The sequence below is a fragment of the Lagenorhynchus albirostris genome, chromosome 19 (assembly GCF_949774975.1).
Source record: "Lagenorhynchus albirostris chromosome 19, mLagAlb1.1, whole genome shotgun sequence".
Classification (NCBI taxonomy): Eukaryota; Metazoa; Chordata; class Mammalia; order Artiodactyla; family Delphinidae; genus Lagenorhynchus; species Lagenorhynchus albirostris.
Genome location: NC_083113.1, coordinates 47,177,614 through 47,193,045, shown reverse-complemented (window position 1 = coordinate 47,193,045; position 15,432 = coordinate 47,177,614). Strand labels below are relative to the sequence as shown.

At 51.9% G+C, this 15,432-nt stretch overlaps 1 protein-coding gene across 3 annotated transcripts in view; it reads left to right on the top strand.

The window, feature by feature from the left end:
• IL34 (interleukin 34) overlaps positions 1-14,711 on the top strand; it is a 35,212-nt gene extending 20,501 nt beyond the window's left edge. For 2 of the 3 annotated variants that reach the window (XM_060132559.1, XM_060132560.1), the window contains exons 2-7: positions 3,840-4,251; positions 9,428-9,561; positions 10,377-10,454; positions 10,742-10,903; positions 13,670-13,802; positions 14,035-14,711. In XM_060132559.1, the coding sequence (XP_059988542.1) occupies positions 4,224-4,251; positions 9,428-9,561; positions 10,377-10,454; positions 10,742-10,903; positions 13,670-13,802; positions 14,035-14,207 (708 nt within the window). In that variant the 5' untranslated portion in view covers positions 3,840-4,223 and the 3' untranslated portion in view covers positions 14,208-14,711. The remainder of the gene's footprint in view (positions 1-3,839; positions 4,252-9,427; positions 9,562-10,376; positions 10,455-10,741; positions 10,904-13,669; positions 13,803-14,034) is intronic. The other variant, XM_060132561.1, reaches the window with a different exon arrangement.
• Positions 14,712-15,432: the final 721 nt, after the last annotated feature.

The following is a 15,432-nucleotide window of genomic DNA, read 5'->3' as shown; positions in this document are numbered from 1 at the left end:
CGTGCCACAGCAACTGAAGCCCTCATGCCTAGAGCCCATGCTCTGCAACAAGAGAAGCCACTGCAATGAGAAGCCTGTGCACTGCAACGAAGAGCAGCCCCCACTCACTGCAACTAGAGAAAGCCCGCAAGCCAGCAATGAAGACCCAAAGCAGCCAAAAAAGAAAGAAAGGAAGGAAAAAAGAAAAAAAAAGTTATATATAAAAAAAAATACCCAGAAGTGTTGGGAATTCCCCGGCGGTCCAGTGGTTAGGACTCTGTGCTTTCACTGCCATGGGCCCAGGTTCAATCCCTGGTCAGGGAACTAAGATCCCGCAGCCACATGGCATGGCCCAAACAAACAAACAAAAACCCCCAGAAGTGAAATAGTTAGGTCGTATGGTAGTCCTGTTCTTAATTTTTTGAGAAAACTCTGTACTGGTAACACTCTGGCTTTACCAGTTTACAGTTCCACTAACATTGAATGAGTGTTCTCTTTTCTCCACATACTCACCAACACTTGTTATTTCTTGCCTGTTTGATGATAGCAGTTCTAACAGATGTGAGGTAGTATCTTACTGTGGTTTTGATTTGTATTTCCCTAATAATTAGTGATGTTGAACATCTTTCCATGTGCCTGTTGGCTATCCGTATGTCTTCTTTGGAAAAATGTGTATTCAGCCCCTCTGCCCATTTTTTAATCAGGTTGTTTGTTTTTTGCTGTTGTTGAATTGTATGAGTTCTTTATCTATTATGAATATTAATCCCTTATTGGACATATGATTTACAAATATCTTCTCCCATTTGGTAGGTTGTCTTTGTTTTGTTGGTGGTTTCCCTTGCTGTGCGAAGCTTTTTAGTTTGATACGGTCCCGTTTGTTTATTTTTGCTTTTGTTTCCCGTGCCTGAGGAGACATATCTAGAAAGATATTGGTAATACTGATGCCCAAGAGTATGCTGCCTATGTTTTCTTCTAGGAGTTTTATGGTTTCACGTTTTACATTAAAGTCTCTGATCCACTTTGAGTTGATTTTTCTGTATGGTGTGGGATAGTGGTGTAGTTTAATTTTTTTGCGTGTGGATGTCCAGTTTTCCCAACTCCATTTATTGAAGAGATTATCCTTTCGCCATTGTATGTTCTTGGTACCTTTGTAGTGAATTAGTTGTGTGGGTTTATTTGAACATGGATTCTGTATTAGATGATATAAGGGATTATTGATTTGGAAATGTGCAATAGTAGTAATGCGATTATATATTTTTTAAACATCCTTACATACTGGTAAAATGGCCTGTCTAGGATTTGCTTTAAAATACTCTAGGGAAAAAAATGGAGGATGGGTGAAACAGGAATGACAGAATATTGATAATTTTTGAAGCTGAATAATAGCTGTATGAGGATCCATTATCCTATTCTACCTTATTTGGGTTTGTTTAACAATACTATAATAAAGTTTCAAAACATAAATCAAATATGGCAGAGGGGAAAAAAAAGTCTGGACTAGTATTGAATTCCAGAAAGTTCATCCTCCAATAGAAGATGCTGAGCTGGGCCCTAGGGCAATGAAAGCACACCTTTGCCCCCAAGGCTTCTTGAGCTTCATTCAGAGAGAAGCCACTGGAACCACTCCCAGAAGATGCTTTGGCTTAGAATTGACCTGGCTTTTTACAGAGCATTTGCAGAGATGATGCACTTTCAGGCTGTATCAATTAGTTTTTGTTGTGTAACACACTACCCCCAAAGCTTAGTGGTTTAAAATAAACAAACACTGATTATTTCTCATGATTCTGTGGGGCAGCTGGGATTCTGGGCTGACTTGAAAGGGGCCAGATGGACTAGTTTAGGACGGTCTCACTCAAATGCCTGAGGCCTCCTATAGGAAGCTAGCCCGGAATTGTTTACATGACATGAAGCCCTCCCAGCAGCAAGAGAGGACAAGCCAAAGGCATAGGCACATCCCACTGGTCAGAGCGAGTCACACGGCCAAGCCCAGATTAAAGGGGGGTGGAAATAGAGCCACCTTTGCAGATTGGACTTGTACTGAATGGGATATGGGAGCCGAGGGAGCCAGTCAGGGATCTGACTCAGCCCATCTCTCTGAATGAGACTTACTACTCAGATGTGGCCAAGAGTGGGTCCTGTGTTATTCATGTGCCCCAGGTCTAGAATCCTCTTTCCACTGAGCAGAGGTGGTGAATGAAATGTTATTCAGAAATATAGACCCTGGGCTAATGGAATTAACCAGAAAAAAATCATTCCTTTTTATGCTTTTGTTTATCTTCTTTTTTCTGTGGCCTCAACTTAGCCCTATTTTTCATCCACCTCCTCCGTAAACTGAGCATCTGTGACTCACTCTACAGGGCTGCTAGTTGCTAGAATGTCCCTCCCCACATTCTCAAAGGGCAGAGGAGCTTGATTCACAGGAGGACGATGGGGTTGGGCATGAGGCCTTGAGACAGCTCCATCCCCCCAGGCCTGTTTCCTCACCTCTGGATGTGGAGGTTGCCTGGAATGTCTCTGAGACCCTCGTGGCCCTGCCCTGCTTACAGGGAAGCTGTCAAGCTGGAGCAGGTGGTCCAGTGTTCTGTCCCCTGGGCCTCAGGTCAGGCCTGGTCACTTTGGGGAGAAGAATGCTCTGTGTAGGTGTAATAGATTGGTTGCAAAAGTGGCCCTAATTCTTCACACGCACCCCCATCCGTAACTTTTTTCTTTTTAATTGAAGTATAGTCGATTTACAATGTTGTGTTACTTTCAGGTATACAGCAAAGTGATTCAGTTATATATGTGCTCGTGTTGCTCATTCGTTTGAGGCACTATCTGTTGCCTTCCCACTAAGGAACGTGTAGCTCCTTGTCACCCGCTTCCCTCACCACTCATGTGCACCCTCCCCAGGCCCTTGTCCTTCCAGGATCCTTCAGTCATGCTTCTGTTAAACTAACTTTCACTTTTTACTTGCTACTGTGACTTTGAAAATGCTATTTGCAATTGAATTATGTAGAATAATATTCCAACTTTTACTTGTCCAACTTTTCTCTGCATGAGCTTCTAAAGGGCTGTTCCAAAGCCCTGGGTAGAGTGGGGGTGGGGTGGGAGAGGCCATTCTCAAACTCCTCCCCCTCCCTCTTCCCCACCAGAGAGAGACAGACAGACAGACACCCCCATTCTTTTAGGTGATTTCCTCTGTGCCCCTCTCCCTGGGAGAAGGCTCTGGCTTCTGTGCCATTAGGTACCTCCCACTTTGTGCCTTCCTGGCTTCCGCACATCTCCCCCATTTCAGTGGATGGGTGGGACCACAGATGGCACCCAGGATTAGGGCTCTGTGGTGTGGCATGAAGGTGACCATGACCCCAGTTCTCACTTTCTCAGCTTCTCTGTCCCGGTCTGGTAGTCTAGGGTACCTGGTGGGAGCCTTTCTGGGAGATTTCTGAGTGAGGAGGTGGCTAGGAGAGTGTTCTCTGGGGCATGGAGGGGTGCAGAGCCCGATTCTGGGCTTTTTTTTTAACCTCCCCGCAGTTCAAGCCGTTCATGTACTTTACCTGTGATCTACCGCCTTCAGGAAGCTCCCTTGATTTAACCCACACAGCTCATTCATTCCTTGGTCCTGCTTTCGTTTTGGCCCCAGACTGTCAGCTGGTGTCCTTTTAACTTACTCCTGGGCTGGGGCTGCCCTTTGGTTGTTCTGTCATTCCTGTGTCCCCAAGTAGCCAGCAACCGGGGCAGGGCTGTGCACCTCTGGCCTTCCCTGGTGGTCCCGGCCAGCGGTGGGTGCAGCCTGCACAGTAGGCTCTGCGCGCCTGTGGCTGATGGCTGAGTGGCAGCACCACTCTTACATAATCAGTTTCTCTCCTCCTTTCTCTTTCCAGAGCCAGATTTCACACTGAGCAGCTGCAGACAGAGAAATCAGAGAAAGCACAACCCAGCCTCAGATTCCGAGGGGCCTGCTGGGGACTCTCTCCTCCTGCTTGGAAGGAAGACCCCGAGGCAGCCGTTTCAGGCCAGGTCTTGGCTGCCATGGGACTCAGAGCCACCGCCCCCCGGCTGCCCTCTGCACTGCCAGGCAGATAAGGGTGAGCCCTGCCCAGGAGCACCTGCCACCTCCTGCTGGGCCACTCCTCCGTGGCTAGTCCTTCCTCGACTTTGGGCCACCTTTGCTGACCCGAGGCCATGTAGGCCCCACTCAGGCCTCTGTGGATAGACACATTGCTGGGGACATCACCTCTGCTCTCTGGGAGACCCAGCGCACCACCATGCCCCGGGGATTCGCCTGGCTGCGCTGTGAGTACTGGGGGGGGGGGGGTCTGTGGGGACTGCCCAGGGAGAGCTTGGCCCAGAGCCAGGCTTTGTAACCATGGCAACCAGGGCATTCTTCCTGGTGAGAAGTTGAGATGCTTCCCAGCTTAATGGCAGGCACCCTTGGGGACTCCCACGCTGTCTGCCCTGTCTCCAGCTGACTGCAGCTCAGACGGGCAAGGTGGGTATGAGCCTTAGGCTGGGTGGGCACAGTCAGTGGGTCACAGGGACAGGGCAGGCACTGGGGGTAGGAGGCAGCGTCTCACCTGCTCAGACTCATTGGTGCTCATTGGGGAGTACGGTGGGGATGGAGGTGGCAGAGAGATGATTTCTGGCCTCCCTGGGCGTGACGAGCCAGGGGTGGGGGCTTGTGAAGTTGCCTGGGCCCCGAGACACATGGGAGAAGTGCAACCTGCTCTCTCTGCCTTTCCCTCCATAAAGAACTAAATCAAAAGGCAGAAAGAGAACAGTGTCCTTGGGGAAAAGAAAAATAGTTGAAATGAGGACAGAAAAGAAAAAGAATCGACAAGTCTCTCAGGCCTGCCTGCTGGTGGGAGGCCAGACCAAGCTCCCTTCAGACTCCAAGATTCAATTTAATTGACTTAAATTCAACATATTTTTTTCTGGTGCCGCCCACATGCCCACTGGAGAGACACTGCCATGGCGACAAGGACCTGGGCTATCTCGTGCGTGTCTCTCTAACACCTGGCATGGAGTTAGGTGCTAGGAACTGTGTGCCCCTTGCATGAGGTCCAGGGTCTGACCCTGTGAGGGATTCTCAGAGGAGCTGGGTCCACCCTGGCCCTTGTGGAGGGTACTGCAAAGGGTCTGGATGTTCAGAACAGGTGGAAGGACCCAGACCCAGTGTTCTGGAATCTTCCAAGTCCTGAGGAGCAGGGCGAGCAGGAGAAACAGCACGGCGAGGTGCCACTTGAAATGGTCTCAGAGGTGCGTGGGGAGGTGAGGACGGTGTTCCTTCCAGGGAGAGGGAGCAGCGGAGCAAAGGCTCAGCAGTGAGAGCGTGAGAGGCCAGGCTGGAAAGCTGGTTTGGGCTCAGGTGGCTGAGGCCTTGAAAGCCAGGGTGAAGAGTGGCTAATTCATGAGGTAACAGGGAGCCCTGGAAGGTCCGTGACTTGGGCGTGGGAGCTGAGATTGAGAGTTACTCTGCTTTCGAGAGATCAATCTGGCCGTGCTTTGGGGAGTTGCTGTTACAACCTCCTGGGCAGGATGTGATGAGGTGATGAGGGTTCCTTCTGGAGATGGAAGTGAGAATGAAGAGGCCTGGCAGAGGGGACAAAGCTCATGAAAGCAGAGCGCAGGATTGGCAAGGACTGGCCGTGGGGCGAGGGGGAGGGAGGGCTGAGGATCAGGGGCTCAGAGCGGGGCTGGGGTGCTGGAAAAGGAGTGGCTGCCGTAACAGATTGCCACAATCTTGGCTTAAAACAGCAGAAATGTATTCTGTCACAGCTTTGGAGGTCAGAAGTCTGAAATCAAGTTGTCAAGGTTATGCTCCCTCTGAAGGCTTTAGGGGAGGATCCTTCTTGCCTCTTCCAGCTTCTGGTGGCTTCTGGCATTCCTTGGCTTGTGGCTGCATCACTCCAATCTGCCTTCATCTGCGAAGGCCACGTGAATGGTCTTTCCTTACATGTGTCTCTGTGTCCTGTCCTCTTCTTATAAGGACACCGGTCACTGAATTTAGGGCCCACCCTAAATTCAAGAGGATTTCATCTGGAGATTCTTAATAACATTTGCAAAGACCCTATCTCCAAATAAGGTTGCATCTGAGGTTCTTGGTGAACATAAATTTGTGGGTATTTACACACACAGGCACAGATATGGGGGTGGTGGACAAGCCCCATTTGTCATTGCGCACAGGACGTTACTCTTTCTTCAGTCTCCTCTTCTGTCTTACAGGCCTCTTAACTGTGGAAATAGCGGGGCACGGCGGGCCTCCCAACCAGGGTTGCACTAACTGTGGGGCTTTCAAAATGCAGAGGGTACGTGAGGCTACAGCTGTGCTGTCCCTGCCTAGTTACCTGTTTGCTGGCCTGTTTTTCGGAGTGGAGGCAACAGGAAGGGAGCTTAAAACTGGGAGTAATAGTTGGGCTGCAGACTTGGAGGAGGTCTAAGTTTGGGAGAAGGCAGATCATCTATGGACAGAGTTTCTGGGGCAACCCATGTGTGCCAGGCTGGGAAGCACGGAGGCTCTGTAAGTCTCTGCTACGAGGCTAGTGGCCAGGCCCCCAAAGGCTCCAGACTGGGAATCAGATGAGGGCAGGTGGGGTAGGACTTGGGGTGGAGTGGGCAGCCACAGGGAGACTACCACATTGGAAAGAAGACTCAGTGTGGACAGGGATACTGATTTTTAAAGAAAAGATGGAAATTTGGATTTTTATGTGAAATCTCTGTGAACCAGAATGTGGCCCTAAGGACACCAATTTGTAAACTGTCACTTTCTGCCAAGTGCGGTCCCCAGACCAGCAGCATCAGTTTTACTTCAGGACTTGTTGGAAATGCAGATTCTCTGCACTCCCCCCGCCACTACCTCATACCTGCTCAATCAGATACCCTGGGTGAGCCATTACCAGCTTCTACAGGAGACCCAGATGCCTGATCCCGGCTCCCTGCTTGACGTGAACGCCAAAGTGCTGAGTAACATGTCCTCGCTGTGGTTCACAGTGCTGTGCATTCACACACTGGCTGCTGCGTTGTCTGGTCAAGGCAGTGAGTGAGGGGCTTCCCTGGTGGCGCAGTGGTTAAGAATCCACCTGCCAATTCAGGGGACACAGGTTCGAGCCCTGGTCCCGGAAATCCCACATGCCGCGGAGGAACTAAGCCCGTGCGCCACAACTGCTGAGCCTGCGCTCTAAGAGTCCGTGAGCCACAACTACTGAGCCCACGTGCCGCAACTACTGAAGCCCACGCGCCTAGAGCCTATGCTCCGCAACAAGAGAAGCCACTGCAATGAGAAGCCCGCGCACCACAATGAAGAGTAGCCCCCGCTCACTGCAACTAGAAAAAGCCCGCACACAGCAATGAAGACCCAAAGCAGCCAAAAAAAAAAAAAAAAAGACAATGAGTGAATTGGACAGATGGTGCTAGAGACTGGGGTTGGTGGCTGGCGTAGGCAGGGGAGCCTCTGGGGAGGGAAGGAGTCTTGGTGAGACCTTGGGAAGGGGTCTGTCGTGTGAGAGGATACCCAGGGCAGGGGCAATGTGTGAGCCTAAACCCTGAAGCAGGAATGATCCTGACCAGCAGGGGTGCCAAGCTGAGAGTGTTAATGATGTAGAGACAAGGGAGAAAGCAAGCAGGAACACTGGTTTATCTGTTCCCTTGTCCAAATATTGGGTTGAGAATATGGGAAGAGAGAGACAGAGGAAGTGCAAGATGGATTGCAAGTTTGCAAAAAATGTGGTGTCAGACTTCTATGAGGGGAAGGGCTGGTGGGCTGTAGGCCATAAGGGGCATGGGCTTGAGTGAACCTGAGCTTCTGGCCCAGCAGGGGCACAGGCATGGCAGCAGCACCGAGAAGGGGGTGGGAAAGTGAGTGTCAGCAGGCTCAGGCCCGTGAGGGTTTAAGAACAAAAGTCTCCCTAAGTGCCGGGGAAGTGAGGGCAGAAAGTCCAGTCAGTAGTTGCTGCTCACAACCAGGGGCGAATCAAAGAGGTGACTCAGCCTGCCTGGCTATCTGGGGGGAAAAAAGAAAGAAAGAGAAAAAGAGAGAGAGAGAGAGAAGGAGGAGGACGGAAGGGAGGAAGGAAGGAAGAGAGAGGAAAGGAAAAAAAAATACTGCTTTTGACTATAACAATAATAGATACTAATTATAGAATGTAAAATATATCCTAAAAAATATAAAGAAGAACATAAAAATCTCCCATAGAGATTTGGTGCATTTCTTTCCATTGCTTTTTCTATGCACATATATACATAATTAACAAAATTCAAGTCATGCTTTATACCCAGATACAGTGTGTTGAATCATGCTTTTTAAAACTTTGCTAAGCACATCAAAAGTATTTTTCTTATCATATAAGCATATCATAAGTATTCTTTGGCAATGTGATTTTTATTGGCTACATTCGTTATTATTGAACATCTAGGGCACTTACAGATGTTCACTATTACAAAATAATACTGCAAAGGAAGACTTTGTCCACAGATCTTTCGGTTATGTCTCTCTTTTCTTCTCCTTCACATTTATTCCTAGAAATGAGTTTAATGGGTCAAAGGGTGTGGACAATTTTAAAGCTTAGTGGGTCGAAGTGTGTGGGCATTAAGTCCATTAATAACAAAAATTGCCAAATTGCTTTCCAGGATGAGAGCATCTGCCTCACTATTTTGCCAGCAGCAAATGTTATTAAAATAAAATAAAACAACAGCAACAACAACAAAAAAGTCTTTCCATTTGGTAGGTGAAACGTATCGATTGTTTTAACGTGAATTTATTAGCGAGGTTGAGTTTCAGATACATCTCTTGCCCATCTATATTTTGTTCTTTCTGCTCCCATCAACTTAACCCTTGTTCATGTTTGTTGCAAATTCTCTCAGATAATTTTTGTAAGTCTGTTCAGTTACACAGAAATCACACTGTTTTTAAAGTCACAGTGACCTGCAGTGGTGAAGGCTGGTAATGTTTGGATCGTTTGTTAGCGGGGAAGAGAAGCAGCCTGAGTGAGGTTCGCTCAGCATCCCTGAAAGACCAGACTGGAAGGGCTGCTACAAACCTGCTGGTACCTCTAATTAAGAGGCATGTCAAGGTCTCTGGATGGAAAATGCAGCGAAAGGCTTTGAAAACTCGTAGGCTCTAGATGAGGGGCAGGGGTTGCCATGGAAAGGAGGCTGTGCCTGCCCCCTGGGGCAGGAGTGGGAAGGAGACTGGAGACCAATCCCAGGGCGTGGCTCCTGGGGGGCTTTGCCAGCCTGGGGTGGGAGGTGGCTGGGCTGGACGGTTCATGCTTGCCTGCATTGCTGTCCTGCAGCCCGGACTGCAGGGAGAGTATTCTGGCTCTGGGAAGGCCTCCTTGGGACCCTGCGCCCCCCACCCCGACCCTTCCGAGAGGAATTGTGACGGGGAAAAGGGAGGTTGTGTGCACAGCTCTGCGTACCCGGGCAGTGTGGGAGACACGCAGGTGGCTCACGTGTTGTTTTGTGCGGTCCACAGATCTCGGGATCCTCCTGGGCATGGCCTTGGGGAACGAGGGTTTGGAGGTGTGGCCCTTAACCCGGAGCGAGGAGTGTGCCATCACTGGCTTTCTGCGCGACAAGCTGCAGTACCGGAACCGCCTTCAGTACATGGTAACCACGTGGGCACTTGTTGTGTCCCTCTTCCAAAGCCCTGTGGCTCATGGGACATAAGGACCTGGAAATTCAGTCCCTCTCCTTGGACTTGTGTCAGGCCTGTGCCTGCCATGGCTCCCTTCTCCCTCACACACACCCATGTGCCTCATCTGCACTTCCTGTCCCTGCTCCTGCCATCCATCCCTGGGGCCTCCAACCCTCCTGTCTGATCTGACCTTTGATCCCACCTCCACGTGGCACTCACCCAGTGACTCAGGAATGGATTCCAGGAAACCTTGGGGGAACCCCAGGCACTATTTAGCAGGGGAGATAAGGACCTAGAAATTAGAATGTTTGATTCTTTTTATAGGGTGGACCACATCGCATGTAGCTCTGTAGGTCTTTTTTTTTTTTAACAGCTTTTTTGAGATATAGTTCACATACCACACACCTCACCTGTTCAAGTGTACATTTCTATGGCTTTTAGTGTATTTGCAAAGTCATGAAACCATCACCATGATAAGTTTTAGAGCAATCTTTTAAAGTCATTTTCCTCACCCCTCCTAAAGGATATGATTCTCTAGGAGTAGTAAGCTTCTCATCCTACATTTTGGCCCGAGACTTATGCCTTAACATGTTTTGTTTTGTTTCACCTTCCCTGTGTCCCAGAGGAAAGAGCTGTCTTTATCCCAACTGGGAGCCAAGCACATGTTTTCTGTAGAGGACCACCGCTGCCATCAAGGGCCAGTCCTGCATCAAATTCTTCTCCAAGGTTGGGGGAGTCTGAGCAATTTCTGACTCTGATCTCATCCTTTGTTCTTGTATCTCCCCAGAAACACTACTTCCCCATCAACTACAGGGTCAGTGTGCCTTATGAGGGGGTACTCCGAATGGCCAACGTCACCAGGCTGGTGAGAATCCCCCCTCTGGAATGGGGAGGCCCCTGCCTCCTGGGACATCCTGTGGGCCCTGCCTGGAGGCACATTGGTCTGGGAAGATCCTGTTGCCAGGGGTCTTTCCTGGCCCCTCAAGCAAGCCTGCCCTTGGCTCAGGCCCCAGGTGCCCCTCCCACCCCATCCACAGTGGATGCCCGTGGTCTGCCCCCTGTGCAGGGCAAATGTGGGGGGCGGTCAGAGCTGTGGGGGGCAGGCCCAGAGGCTCCTGTCTGGGGTTTCAATAATTTCTCCTGTCCCTGCAGCAGAGGGCCCGGGTGAGCCAACAGGAGCTGCGGTATCTGTGGGTCTTGGTGAGTCTCAGTGCTACTGAGTGGGTGCAGGAGGTGCTGCTCGAGGGCCATCCATCCTGGAAGTACCTGGAGGAGGTACATACACTGCTGCTGGATGTCAAACAAGGCCTCCCGGTGAGCCGTGCGGAGGTGCAGGTGGCCAGGGTGGGTGCGTGCGTGCGTGTGTGTGTGTGGCCAAAAACTATCAAGGGAGAAGGTAAAGGCATGGAAAGTTCTGGCATGTCCTGGAGAGTGTGGGAGAAATGGAGGGGGCAGGGTGGTGGACTGGGCTTGGGGGGCAAGAGATGCGCCTGAGACCCTGTTATGCTCTGCAACCCTGGGTGAGTCATTGATCCCTCTCACTTTATTTCCACATCTAAGAAAAGAGGGAAAGGGGGAGGGATAGATGGGTGGAGCACAGGGGGGTTGAGGGCGATGAAACTTTTCTGTATGATGCTGTAACGGTGAGTATAATTGCATTTGTCAAAGCCCATTGAATGTACAACAGAAAGAGTGAACCCTAACGTAAATGGACCTTAATTAATAATAATAATAGAGGTTCCTGATCGCTGCCTGTTCAGCAGTGTTGATCGGAGGCCTGGGGGATACGTCATCCAAAAAGCCTGGAGAGTAAGGTGACAGGGTCGGTGTGTATCCTCGCAGGCTATGTGTGTGCCATGGGACCCCTCCCCACACCCCCGCCTTGCCCTACTGACCCCCCCAGCCCTCCTTAGGACCCTGGTACACAACTGCCCTGGGGCCCCACCTGCTGCCCAGCAAGAACAGCCAACAGGAAGCCAACTGTGAGCTTCTGCTGACACCAGGGCTCGGGGCCAGCACCTGCTTTTGCAGCTGCCGAGAACTTTGTGGAGGCTCTCCATTCTGGCGGGGACCGGGAGACCCAGCCGCTTCCTTGGTGGCTTTCTTGTGCCTGGGGGCGGGGGGGGGGCGTTGGAGCTGACCTGGGGAACGGACTGTGTTCCATCCTCAATTTTCCTTGGGAGTGTCTCTGGCTCTGTGAGCTGCTGAGCTGGGAAGGAGATTGTGGGTAGACTGAGGCCCTGCCCACCTGGGCTCTTCAGATTGAACCAGCTTGTTTTTTTTAAAGATTTTTTTTTTTTTGATGTGGACCATTTTCAAAGTCGTTATTGAATTTGTTACAATATTTCTTCTGTTTTATGCTTTTGTTTTTGACCATGAGGCATGTGGGATCTTAGCTCCCCAGCCAGGGATTGAACCCGCACCCACTGCATTGGAAGGTGAAGTCTTAACCACTGGACCGCCAGGGAAGTCCCTGAACCAACTTTTAACCTCTTCTTTCTCACAATGTTAATGGTTGACGGTCCATTCCATATGTGCCCAACATCTATGGGGCAGTGGGTCCTCCCTCTAGGGAGAGGGCCATGGGCATGGGCCCCTTGGCCCTCCTGCCACCCTCACTTCTCTCTCTAAGCCTTTGTATATTAGTTTTTGGGGACTGTCGTCACAAATTACTACCAACTGGTGGCTTAAAACAACAGAAATTATTCTATCGCAGTTCTGTAGACCAGAAGTCTGAAATCAAGGTGTCAGCAGGGCCATGCTCCCTCCAAAGGCTCCAGAGGAGGATCTCTCCCACCTCTTCCAGCTTCTGGTGGATGATGGTGTTCTTGGCTTGTGCAGCATCACTCCACCCTCCGCCTCTGTCTTCACATGGCCTCTCCCTCCGTGTCCCAGAGAAGGACCTGTGTCCTTTCTCTTACAAGGGCAACAGTCATTGGATTTAGGGCCCACCATAAATCCAGACTGATCTCATCTGGAGATCCCTGACTTAATTACATCTGCATAGACCCCATTTCTAAACAGGTCACATTCGCAGGTACTAGGGATTGGGCCTTGGACAGAGCTTTTTTAGGGGGTTGTGGGGCAGGGGGACACACAGTTCAACCTAGAACACTTTTAGGAACGTCCTTCCCCAGCTCAGGTCCTGCGTTTCCTCCTGCTCCATGTCTTTTTTTTTAAAGTATTATTTATTTATTTATACATACATTTATTTATTTTTATGTTTGGCTGCGTTCGGTCTTCGTTGCTGTGCGCGGGCTTTCTCTAGTTAACGGCGAGCAGGGGCTACTCTGTTGCGGTGCGTGGGCTTCTCAGCAGTGGCTTGTCTTTGTTGCGGAGCACGGGCTCTAGGCGCGCGGGCTTCAGTAGTTGTGGCATACAGGGGCTCAGTAGTTGTGGCGCACGGGCTCAGTTGCTCCGTGGCATGTGAGATCTTCCCGGACCAGGGCTTGAACCCGTGTCCCCTGCAGTGGCAGGCGGATTCTTAACCACTGCGCCACCAGGGAAGTCCCGTGCTCTGTGTCTTCTGCGACAGTTCTGGCCCCTGCTCTGTCCCTCCCATGGTGCCTGGTGCTCCCCACACCAAGTTCCTTTTGTTAAGTGTTGTGGAGAGGAGCCCCCGAGCTTGGAGCCGGAGACCCAGCCCTGTCAGTGTGCCTAGTGCGCCTCACGATATGACCAACCCTCCTGAGGGTCCTGTCTCTTCTTCATGGGAGTCGGTGTGGGTCTTTGCATCCTGAAGGACAGTGTCCCTGGGATAGGGACTTCTCATGTGGTGGTGGCCGGGCCTGGGCTAGAACAGCAAGGATGCCCCCACCTCCTCCCTGTCTGGCCTGCCCCTAGGAGAGGAAAACAGAAGCTTCTGTGTGTTGTGCTTGAGTGAGGGACATCGAGGGAGCCCCTCCCAGGAAAAATGGCACCTGCAGGAGAGAAATGGCTCTCAAGCGTCCTGGTCACAGGGATCTCTTGTCCTTCTTCCAGGCAGGACAGCCACCACCCCCCCGCTCCCCAGAGCTCTCCTGGGATCTCTTCACAGGCTGGGGGTGGCACCTGTGGTCCTAAAGATTTCCTCCCTTTCAGGGTGTGGAGGTCAGCCCCCAGGTGGAAGCAGTGTTGTCCCTCTTGAGTGCCCCAGGAAGCCTGAAGCCAGTGCGGCCCAAAGCTCTGCTGGACAACTGCTTGCGGGTTATGGAGCTGTTGTACTGCTCTTGCTGTAAGGAGCTCTGAGGGGCTGGGGGTGGGACACTGGGTGTCTGAGCCCAGGTCGCTGAGCAGAGCTGGGACCCTCCTCGGCATGCCCTCTGCTTCCCAGGGCTACAGGCCATTTCTGGAAGCTGAGATGGGCCCTGGGTACAGGGAGGACAGTGTGGCTTGGTCTGGGGATGAGCGGGGTGTTGACCAGTCCTGCAGTCTTGTTTGTGTCTGTGTGTTTGTGTTGCCTGCAGGTAAACAAAGCCCTGTCTTAAACTGGCAGGATTGTGAGGTGCCAAGGCCTCAGCCTCACGGCCCGGAGCCCTCGTCACAGTGTGTGGCCGCCCAGCTATACCCCCTGCGCCAGGAGCCCCCCACCTCCCTGCCCCACCCCCCGGCATCCACGGCTGGAGCCCCGGCTCAGTGAAGCTGCTGAGGGCACAGGGCGAAGGCCGCCTGCCCTGAGTGGGCTGCATGGTAACTGGGTGGGGCAGCTGGAGGAGCTCTTGCAGGAGATGGACTGGGCCTGAGGCTTCTCTGGGTGGTGGTGGGGAGCCCCTCTTGGGAGAGGAGACCCTAGAGGGGCATTTCTCCTTTGAGGGGGACTCAGTGCCTGAGAAGGGTTCAGCTTCCCGCCTTCCATACCTCCCATGGTCTCACCTGGAGCGGTGGGCGCTGGGGGCACCTGAAGGTCAATGAAGACAGAGCTTACAGCCCCTCCTGGCACTGCCCGGGCTGCCCTCTTCCCTGAGGGCAGGGCTGACTGTCTCCTAAGCCCAAAGAGGTGAGAGCTGTACCAGGTGGGCATGGGGGTGGGGACACGCCTCGGCAAGGCCAGGGAGAGGGCAGCAAAGCTGGGGAGAGGGCATAGCCAAATGCCACATCTTGCCACAGTTCCCTTTATTTTTTCTATTAAACACCTGCTTTGTTTTGGTTTGTTTTGGTTTGCTTTGCATCTTCAAGGGTGAACCTGGAGAAGGCCCACCTGGAGAAGGCCGCTTTCCCCTCCTGCCAGGTGCAGGAGGCAGGAGGAGGGGCATGGGCTGGTCTGGCCCTGGGGCCTTGGTCTGAGGATTCAGATGTGGAGTGGTCAGGGCCTTAGCCAGGGCCCTGGAATGGTAGATATTTGCGGGACGGAGTTCCTTCCAGCCCTGCCCCAGCCCCTGAAGCCTTAGCCAGCCTGACTGCTGGGGGGGGGGAGCGGGGGGGGGTTTATCTCCCACAGTGCGTCCTGGCCACGGCCCTCTTCCCCTCCATCTGGCAGCCCCAAGACCACCCCCAGCAGGGACAGAGCTGAGGCATTCAAAGGCATGGGTCCTGGCACGAGACCTGGCGACTCCTGCACGCCCCCCCACCCACCCCCATCACGGAGCCCTGCAGGGAGCCTCGCCCCCAGCGGGTATCTGGGATGGGATGGGCAAGGGCTGGGGTGCTGGCAGGTGAGCAGCGGTGGAGAAAGCCAGGTGGAGGCAGGGGTGTTAATTACAGTACAACTTTATTAATACTGGAATCTTCACAGTGCATTTGTTACTTGTAGCAGTGACTATTTAAATCAAGGAGAGGGTGGGTTGCAGGGGCGTGGGGGGGGGAGGAGAGGATCATTTATCCAAAAACTGACAGAAAGAAAAGAAACAAAATGGTTCAGATGGGAT